This window comes from Zootermopsis nevadensis, unplaced genomic scaffold (assembly GCF_977971745.1).
Source record: "Zootermopsis nevadensis isolate Lab colony 2312 unplaced genomic scaffold, Znev_1.0 Znev_ptg000001l, whole genome shotgun sequence".
NCBI lineage: Eukaryota > Metazoa > Arthropoda > Insecta > Blattodea > Termopsidae > Zootermopsis > Zootermopsis nevadensis.
In genome coordinates, this window is record NW_028259133.1 from 1579458 (window position 1) to 1589840 (window position 10383).

General features: G+C 35.2%; 2 protein-coding genes across 2 annotated transcripts in view; one reads left to right on the forward strand and one right to left on the reverse strand.

Moving 5' to 3' along the window:
- Positions 1-3419: 3419 nt before the first annotated feature.
- LOC110840627 (uncharacterized) lies at positions 3420-4364 on the reverse strand. The gene has a single exon (XM_087347187.1). The coding sequence runs from the start codon at positions 4362-4364 to the stop codon at positions 4131-4133; it is 234 nt and encodes a 77-aa protein (XP_087203313.1). The 3' UTR covers positions 3420-4130.
- A 1524-nt stretch (positions 4365-5888) lies between these two features.
- Ssl1 (general transcription factor IIH subunit 2 Ssl1) overlaps positions 5889-10383 on the forward strand; it is a 34402-nt gene continuing 29907 nt past the window's right edge. Inside the window, exon 1 of the mRNA XM_022085766.2 lies at positions 5889-5976. The gene's annotated coding sequence lies outside the window, so the exon portion shown is untranslated. The remainder of the gene's footprint in view (positions 5977-10383) is intronic.

Below are 10383 nucleotides of genomic sequence, written 5' to 3' on the forward strand. Positions count from 1 at the left end.
TTTACATTTCTATAAATTATTACTGTTTGTTCTTAGTTTTTGCAGAGAGTATGATCCCTATCCATATTTTGGGAAGGCAACTTTTCACCATGTCTTATGTAAGGTGACTGAACTGAAAGTGTTATTTTTAATGTAGTTTCCACACACCCTTTAATTTTCCAAGGCCAAAGTTTTATGTGGTCCTCTTGCAAACGAGTCCCATCCCCATCCCTCAGAATGACCTCTTTATGTATGCACCTGAATTTAAAAGTTAATAATTCTCAGATGGAGGAATGGGCTGATGGAAATGCATGAGGATTACTGTTACATATAAGGACTGGTTTTGTTTTATGTACAGGAATTTCAACTGTAATTGTTTTAAGCAATTTTTTCAGTAAACAAATCTTACTAAAACTTCCCAAAAGTAACTATTTGACTGTGGAGCTATGTGCAGTATGTAATGAGTTGCAGCCCTTAATGGTGTCATCTCACTGTACTACAGTTCTATATTTCTATATTCTTTCTTGCCAAATAAGTTTAAAAGTTGGCTGTCTTTTCGGTTGTACCGTGTAGTCTGGTAGAAGTAAACCAACATTTCAGAGTTTCTTGCTGCCTGTATCATTGCCCTGTTGAGCAGCAGGCACTTCTGAAATGTTGGTTTACTTCTACCAGACTACACGGTACAACCGAAAAGACAGCCATCTTTATACTCACTGCTGTGAGAACTTGAAGTCACGCATACAGGTTTAATTTTCATTCTACTTCAGATTCTGTTGTTTGTTTTAAAACTCATAAATACATGCAACAGCTCAGCTTGTAGCATAGACATGAAACTCTGATTCCCATTCAGCATGATAGTAGGCAGAATTAAAACACCAGAAGAAAACTACAGTGAAACCTCGATGCATTGTTTTCGGCGGGGGTGGGAAATAAAAACGATGAATGCGGGAAAACGATAGATGCGGGAAAGCATTAAAAATTTAAAAAAAACAAAGTTTCTCTTTCAAAGTTACTTCTTTTTACCAAAAAAGTCTGACAATGAGCACCGCCATTCACTCCAACTATCACCCCTGCACCGCTGACCCCTCATTCCAAAAGAATCTCTGCTGGTTGGGTGACATAACAGGTTACCGCTACTGTGTATTCCAAAAACATTGTGCGTCTTTCGGTATTAATTTATCTCTAAACCCAGCATTTTAAATTCTCAGAAACGATCATTGCGGGAAAATTGTGGGCCGGGACTAAGATTTTTGAACGATCGATGCGATAAAACGATAGTTCGAGGAACGATAGAAGCGGGAAAATGTAACATTATTTTATATGGGATGTCTTCGGGACCGAACAAAACGGACGATGCATCCGGGAAAACGATAGTTCCGGGAACGATGGATAGACGTTTCACTGTAATTCATGTTCTAGTTTATCTAGCTCACACTAAACCTCACAGGAATATGTGTAGCCTAAGCCACATCATCATATCCTGTTTCTCTAGGGTCCATTTAATATTATCCCCACCCAATGATCTTTGGCTTCCAAGTGTTTGTTTTCCAATAGATATTCCTGCCAAAACTGCATATATGGTTTCTGCTTCTCTTCCTTTTGGCCTGTTGCAATTTCCTTTTACTGAAACTACTGGCTGTACAAAACAAAAAGTTTCACTCTTGTAATTTAAACGGTTTTTCTGTTTACTTCAGTTTTGTGCTGTTAATTCTTTTAAGCCAAGCGGTAAGTATATGTCAATAACTCTGCAATATGTGCACATGGTGTACTTACGGGTTTGGCATAATTTTCAGAATAACAGCAATTATTTCCTAAAGCAAGATTAACCAATTCACCTTTGTAATGGAGCCGCATTGTGTTTTCTTTGAGGTAGGAACTGGATTTTTACATATGTGAATCGGTAGAATTAAAATTGAAATTTATAATTAGTTTTAATGGTGGGAACATTGACATTTAAAGGAACTAAATGCGATTTCATTATACCTTACAGATTGGCTATATAATGTTCGTATAAGTGCCTTAAGAAATACCATTTGATCCATTGTGAAAGACCCGTTGACTGCTCTGGTAGCCTCTCCAGTGTAAAAGAAGGTTTAGAGAGCAAGAATAACATTCCTGTGAATATATTTGGAACTAAGGTAGGATATTTTTATATTACTGCTCTTGTGACATGAGATCCACATGATAAGGTGCTTTAAATTTCATCAGGTTGGTACCACATCATATGTAAATATGGAAATGTGGGGTTGCTCAGAATAAATCCATGGAATTGTAATTTTTTCAAGAACACAGTTTGGTGATTAGTTGTGGAACAACATTGCCTTCATTTGGAGTAATGGAGATGGTTAATTTCTAATAGACAGTACACCAGTGAATAGGAGACCAGAATAATTTTTTACTCATTCACTGAATAAATGGTTATCTTATGTTGTGCAGCACTGAAAAGTCTTCACAGAACTGTTGGTTATCCCATACCGTGTCCTTGGATTTCACATGCCAAAGAAACACTTTTTGTTTCATCACATGAAGAAGAGAGCACAAAAATAAAGAAAGCAAGAACAGAAATTCATGGATCTTGTATTTATTTAGTCCATGTAATTTTTATGTTTTGGTGGAAGAAATTATGTTTCCCCAGGTTCTCTTTGAATTACTCTCTTGCATGTCTTATTCAGACATTTGATAATATCATGAAACCCACTGGAGTATTCTTTTAGTGGCTTGCTGCTTGCTCCGGATTATCCTTGCAAATGACGGGACCAAAGCAGTTGGCACAGAGGAACATGACATTTGGTCATGATGCAGCTCTGTGGAGATAGCACCCCCAAAATGAGAGCATGATGTTTTAAGTCTTCCAGGCAAGTAATTAAAAGGAATCAGGTCTGTCATAACAACATGAATTTAATAATTAAAGTGCTTGATACTCTATGGAATATGTCTCAATACTGCAGCATACTATTGTGTTAATTATACATTTTATGTCCAGTGCCCCATTACTTATTACACAACAATATTACCAGTGGCTTGTATCAGTGAACTATCATATCACTAACTTGTTACTGGTGTCCCATCAAAATTATGTGTGTTTCAGTTGTCAAGCAATCTTCATAAGACCTAATTTTAACACTACACATAAGGCACGATTAAGAAATGGTAAATACGGTTAGAAATAGCAAAAAAAAAAAAAAAAAAAAAAAAAAAAACCTTCATGGGAGTAATATAGTCTTGTGTGGTCAAACCTTGCCTTTGTGCAGTTCCTTTAATGCAGTGATTAATGTATATTACTATTGTTCTGTTATGTAGAGAAGGCTGTACATGGTTTATGTTGAATATGTTGTCTTTCCTGTGGTATGTTGTTGGTCATGTCCTTGTTTCATTGGCTTTTTGCAAAATAATGGTCTTCAATCAAAATTTAGTTATATGAAAGAAAAACTCCAGCAACATACTCAAAGTAATTATACTGTGGTCAGAGTGGTACCAGTACAACCATACACACACAGAGAGGTGGGCAGATATGGTAAATCTAGTATTTTTACAAAACCTGGCCAAAGTTATATGATTCCATGATTATTATAAATTGAGCTAATGTAAATGAGGTCACATAACACAGTTTCTTCAGCTACAGTAGCTTACATTATGTGTTGGTGTTCTGGGTTGTGATACCATATGGACTGTCTCCAGAATGTTGGTATTTATGTACATGTCATCACTGTCACAAGCCAGAACAACAACTTAAACATCTCTGTTGTGTAAATCAAAGAGTTCATTCTTTCAGATTTTTAACACTTTCATGAGTATTATGTTAGCTTATCTGAACTACTACATGAACCATGTCTTTAAAAAAAAAATCACAAATTACCATGCATATTTTGTCATTCTTAGCGCACACACACACAAAATTACAGCCACTCTGAAAATGGAGTGATTGTGAGTTGGATTACATTCCCTTTTTCCACATATATAGTGTTTACTACAAGCCGTTATATGTTGGTCTAAGCATACCTGAGTACAATTCTTAAACATTTGCCCCATTAAGAATTCTCCCACCTCACTAAAAGAAATCATTCTGTTTTAAGTAACGTTTTGACATAGACATAATGGTTCTTGACATATTTAATTTCAAGTTATCCATTTCATCTTTTTCTTTTTAAGTTTTAAAATGAGTTATATGATTTTCGGTGCACCATGTTATCAGAACACTTATGTGGGAACATTACGCCTGCTAAAAGAAGTTCATACACATTTTTGAAGCCACTAATGCAGGGTGTGAGAACACTGATCACTAGAAATGGGAAGAAGCAGATTGCTGCAACCCACCATGATAGTAATATTAGTACCAACAGCCAGAAGAAGCCATTGAAAACATTATCTCCAGATCCACAGCCCATGCTGATTCTGAAAGTACAAAAGAAACCATCTAATAAATTAGTTTATTCCTGGTACTTAATAATAATAATGGAGATTATCTTAGCTCTGAAGTGCATGATATGTATTTGAGAAATCCAAAGAATGTAATAGTTGAGATTTCTCGTAGTGTTACTTAGTTCATCCAAATGAATTACAGATGTTTTGAACTTGTTTGTGATTGCTTTATTAATTTTTTACTTATCACAAGCTTAAACATTTATTTTACAAAGATCAGTCACATTAAATGGCATTTGTGTTGTTTTCTGCATAGAAGTTTGTTAATATCAAGTCATGTGAAAGTATGTTAATTGATTACTAGAGTGGAACAAATACATGCATTATCATGATCTTTCCATTAAAAATAGAGGATGTGAAAATGTGATGTATTTTATGTTTGCAATTTACACATACTCTCTTCCACTCCATGTCATATTGGGTAATTTTCTTGGGAAATTCATTACACAAGAAAAAAATGAAGTCAGAAAGGAAATTCAATATAATAATGGGCGTCAGAAAGAGAATCTCTTGTACTGAATTATTTAAGAAATTGAATGTACTTCCATTGCCAGCAAGTACTTTTTATAACTTATTGTAAGCAACATGGAAAAGTTTTAAACTAATTAATACACAGTATAATCACAAGACAGGTGTGACCTTTATACACTAACCTTATTAGAAAATCACAAAAGTGTCCTATACAGGAATAAAAATTTTCAGTAAGCATCCATGAACTTGACATATAAAAGTATTTAAGTCAGCGCTAAAAAATTATCTCCTAACTGACCACTCCTACTCCATAGAAGAATTTACTTCAATTGAGAATTCTTAGGCACTGTAAATATTTATGAAAATGATAGTACTTTGGTATAATTGCCTTGTTCTGTATAACTAGATGTCCTTGTAATGTGACACATGTTAGCTGTAGCAATTAATTATATATGTATAAGGCTAGTTCAAATGAAACTTGTCTGGAGTTTGTTCTAAGTGAAGGAGTAGAGGTAGTTAAAAATTGTTCCTGTGGATGTTGAGGTAGGGATCCCATTGGTATACCAGCAGATGGATCCCCTCTGAAAAGAACTCAGGCTGCTCCTGGACTCACTGCACTGCCTTGATATCTTCATCTGACACCAGTCGATAGCCTTTTCTTGAAACACATAGAACTTACACAGTGACAGGTCCCAACTCAATGGTCTGACATCTTCAAGCATGCAGAGTGCATAAGCCATGTAATCACATACAAATGGCTTTATTCACTAGCAGCACTGTGAATGGGTTTCATTTGAACAACCCTCATACATTTATATTTGTAAGTTATTAAGTATAGGTCAATTCAAGCAAAATGTGGACAAAGACTGAAATTTATGAAACTGAGGTAAATATTGTATGAATAGTTTCTTTAAACCTAGAGATTTTTATATTTGGGATATTTAATGTGTGGCAACACTGGTCATCAGGAACCATCTTGAAAAGTGAAACTAGAAGATTGATGAAAGTTATTATTTTAAAGTATTCTGAGTTTGTTTTCATCACTGTGTTCCTCCTGCTGTGAAACAGTTCCAACCATTACTTGAAATCAACAGAATACCCATTCAGGTATGTGTATTAAACATGAAAAGAAGAGTGTGATGTTTTCAGAATCACCCATAAAATTCATTATGCCATGGGCAAGAATCACACAACTCTGTCAGTGTTACCTCAAAGACATCAGACTTTTTCACAAAGTGCAATCAGAAAGAAAATAAATTGTCCTTTACTAATACATGACAGAGGAATGTCACAGTTATTGAAAATGTAACATACTGAACTACATTATGTGACACCTGATGTCATGTCAGTGACAGATAAAAAACTACTATTAAATAGAATCCAGTAGATTCCCAACTTTCAGTGACAGCAGTGAATGAATTCCATCAATCAAAAATATTATGAAACAGTTTGTTGTTCTCAAATGTGTTTAAGTTCATAAATAAAGGTAAAAATAAAATGTTGACAGAAGAAATGTCCTTTTCCTCTTACACCAGAGACACTACATTTAACATGTTTTATGGCTCAAATTAATATTTTCTGATCTTCTTTCGAACATAAGATGTTAAAAAAACATCAGTGAATCTATAAGCAACTGTATTCAAACATTGTGATTAGAAACCATAATACCATAACAAACTTTTTGATTTACATATATATGAGAGACTTTTTTTAATGCCTGTCATTAATTTGACAGTTTTATTTAAGACTTTAAATATATTTTTGCTGTTGATTGAATTTCCTCACAAAATTACCGCATATGACAAAATGGAGTGGAAAGAGACAAAGTTAACCAAGTTTGGTCTAATGTGCCTTAATGCAGTAAAACAATTTTGCAACAATTTAGGTGGCTATATTATTGTGCTGAACAGGTAGAGATACTAAATTTTTTACTGTGATTATGAATTTCAGTAACCCATTAATTACAGTACATAAATTTGATAGTGACATCTTGCTCAGTAAGTCTGAGTATGTCAAAGAGTGAAAACATAAATGCTAGGTTGTATCAATTAAGTACGTAAGTTGTTTCAGGCAGCAAAGCAAAAGGTAAGTGACTTTCTCAAGAACATTTTTTTAAAATCATAGGCTCTTCAAAGGTGTCATTTAAAGTGACAGTATAAATTATATTTCAGTTACAATATTTTAATTTATGTGTAATAAGATAATATAAAGTTCTGTTGGAGACAGAATAATTTACAAAATTTGTTGAGAATAGTTAGTAATGTACTGTACCAGAAGTTGAGGTTTCTGTTTGTTCTCTTTGCCCAGAATGATGTAGAAGCAACAGTTTGCTTTTCCACACAGGTATCTTGTCTTCATGTATGAGTTCTTCATACTGAAAAGAGCAGCTGTCACACGGAGGATATGGATATACAAGAATCAATATGTCTAATACATATTAGTCTGTCTGGCAATTACTTGCATATGAAAAATAATGGAGGGCTGTATTTATGTGATGATATGATTCATTAGAGAGACATCTGTGTTACTCTCAGTAGCACACTTCATAAAAATGGTAATCTGGTGACACACAGCAGCTGGTGTAGATAATAGTACATTTAACTTATGACACATTTTATGTAAATTGTTTTTTTGAAGAGGTTTAATTAAGATGTTATTAGAAATAATGTAAGATATTCTGAAACAAATCACATAATTTCAGTTTTTGGGGAAGTAGCAGAAATGCATTAAAAGATGAGAAACTGAAAATATCAGGGACCTTTCACGCATTACCAGTTGAGTGATGCTATTCCTGTGCTTTTACAAATAATATCCATATGCTTGAAGTACAGGCAGAAGGTAACAGGACTGCGGTGTAAAAATGAGCGGAAGGCTGTACTCCAGAATGGTACACCTACATGAATTGTCCAGATTCATTCTTTGCTATTTCACATATCTTACTGGCCTTGATATTCTGCAGATACAAACCTACGATAGCGGTGCTAATCATTCAACAGGTATTATATAGTGAGACCACAAATTAAAGTATAGTTTACAAGCATTATAACTTTATTCAGATCACAAATTAGCACTCAAATTGCTAAACAACAGTGGCTCAACATTCAACTTTTTGTTTATAGGTGCTTGATGTGGCTTTGATAGATAATTTGGCACATGTCCTATTTGAATGCAGTCCTATCACATATTCCATGTAGCACATCTTCATTGACACTACCACATCAAATCAACACAGATAATACATTTCCAAGATATCCGTCTTCTGGGTTATTGCGCTGTGTAGTCTGGTCGATGTTAACCAACGTTTCAGAGGTCATACCGCCTCCGTCATCAGGGCGATGATTCATTGCCCTGATGACGGAGGCAGTATGACCTCTGAAACGTTGGTTAACATCGACCAGACTACACAGCGCAATAACCCAGAAGACGGATATCTTCATACTCACCGCTGTGAGAACCTCAAGTCTTAAATACATTTCCAACCTGACACCCTCAATCAAATGATTTTTCGTGAGATGTCCCAGAGGAGATACGTATTCCTACCAGATACCAATTTGGGTCTGCAATGAGATTGGGTTTTATGAAGCAGTGTAAGTTCTTTGCATTTATTAACTTAGGTTGATGTACATAGGTATATTATATTATAAAAATATTTTTTTAAAAATCACATGTCATTAAGACTATTACTGTTTTAAAACTTGAATAGGTTTTGGAAAAAATATGGGGAAGTATATTAAATTACTAAGACAACCAACACATCTGCTCAGACAGCATTCAATTAGTTCTACATGCTGGGCCAGTCCAGGCATGCCTGGGTTGTATCATTTTGTATTTAGCTGATGCAGTGTAGGCTGTCTGACCTGAAAACTCTTCTGCTCTAAATAACAGTCTGATACTGATATAAGTTAATAGTACAGTAAAACGCAAGATGTGACTTGATAGACTGACGCAACACATGTAAACACAAGCCACTTGTGGGGATGGAAATACAATGGAATAATTACAAGCACGCTTAAATAAACTGTGTAAGCTATTACAAAGTGCATAGAGTTTTCTTTTTGTGATTTTGCATATCTTAATGTTCTAAATATTAATTTACTACAGATAAAACCGATATGAAATGTTCATATGAGCTTTTTATGAAAACCCCCCCAAGTATCAAGTTTAATCAAAATCCAGTGTGTAGTTCTGGAGAGAAAAACAAGCACCACATTGCATTGATGACCTAGACTTTTCTAATTTCTGCTTGAATGAAAATTTAAAACTGGCCCAAATACAACTAGACATAACACAAACTCTGTATTTGCTACATTTACCTTTAACAGGAGGTAACATATGTAATCCAATGGAGAAACATATTTTCCAAATTCATTCTTTTGCTATTTTGCATGCCTCACTGACTGGAAAGCTTATCACTTGCACATAGTCAATATTTTCCCTTATTATTATTATTAAGTGTTCTGTCTTACGACAGGTCCATTGCTCTGCCCAAAAAGAGCTCTCCAGTTGTCCCTATTCTCGGCTTCTCGTTTTAATTCCTGGAACGTCATCTTCTTTCCTTGTTTAAGATCGTCGGTTAGCTGTATCAGTCTTCTTCCCAGTCCTCGCTTTCCTTCAACCTGGCCTTCGATGATATCACTCAGTAACCCATTCCTTCTCATAATATGTCCCAGCCAGTTAGCTTTCCTTCGTGTAATCGCCTGCAGAATGCTTCTTTGCTCGTTGACTCTCCTCAATACTTCTTCGTTGGTCACTCGATCCGTCCACCTGATCTTCTCTATTCTTCTCCAACACCACATTTCGAAACTCTCCAGGTATTTCTGTTCCTTCTTCCTCCCTTGTGGTATGTTAAAAGTTCACCAAATACAACAATGTTTTCAAAAGAAATTGCTGAACTTCATACCCTTCATATTCTAGACCATGTATCAATTCCTTGAACAGTGAGCCTTTTTGAAGATGGCTGTCTTCTGGAATGTTGTGCCACATAATCTGGTAGATACTGACCAATTTTTCAGAGGGGCTCACTATTTCCATCACTGTGCCAATGAGGAAGTTGTGCATCAAGAAGTTAGGTTAGATATAGTAGCAGGTTGGACAAGGCAGGGCACTAGCCAGATCCGTGGGAAAAGGACCTTATCCAGTTTGTAGGAAGGAAACACCCAGTGCCAAACTGAACTGACATCCATTCAGTAGTTTCAGAAACATGTTACATTTATGCACTATATAAAAAGCATGCATAAAAATTGTGTGAGCATTCCTAATTGTAGTACCATGGAAACCTGCACACAAAAATGGCAGTCTCTTAGATATAATGACCTTGCAAGTGATCAATTATGAAATCATATGCATGTGCACCAACTGGACAACTAAGAGTAGTTAGGTTGCCAAATTATGGGGAACTGGCCATGTGTAACTCATTTGTTACTGAAGTATCAATTGCATGGGCTTCACTGTATAAAATCCATTAATCAGATACTGGACCTATAGCTCTATGTGTAAATAATGCCTACATGATTT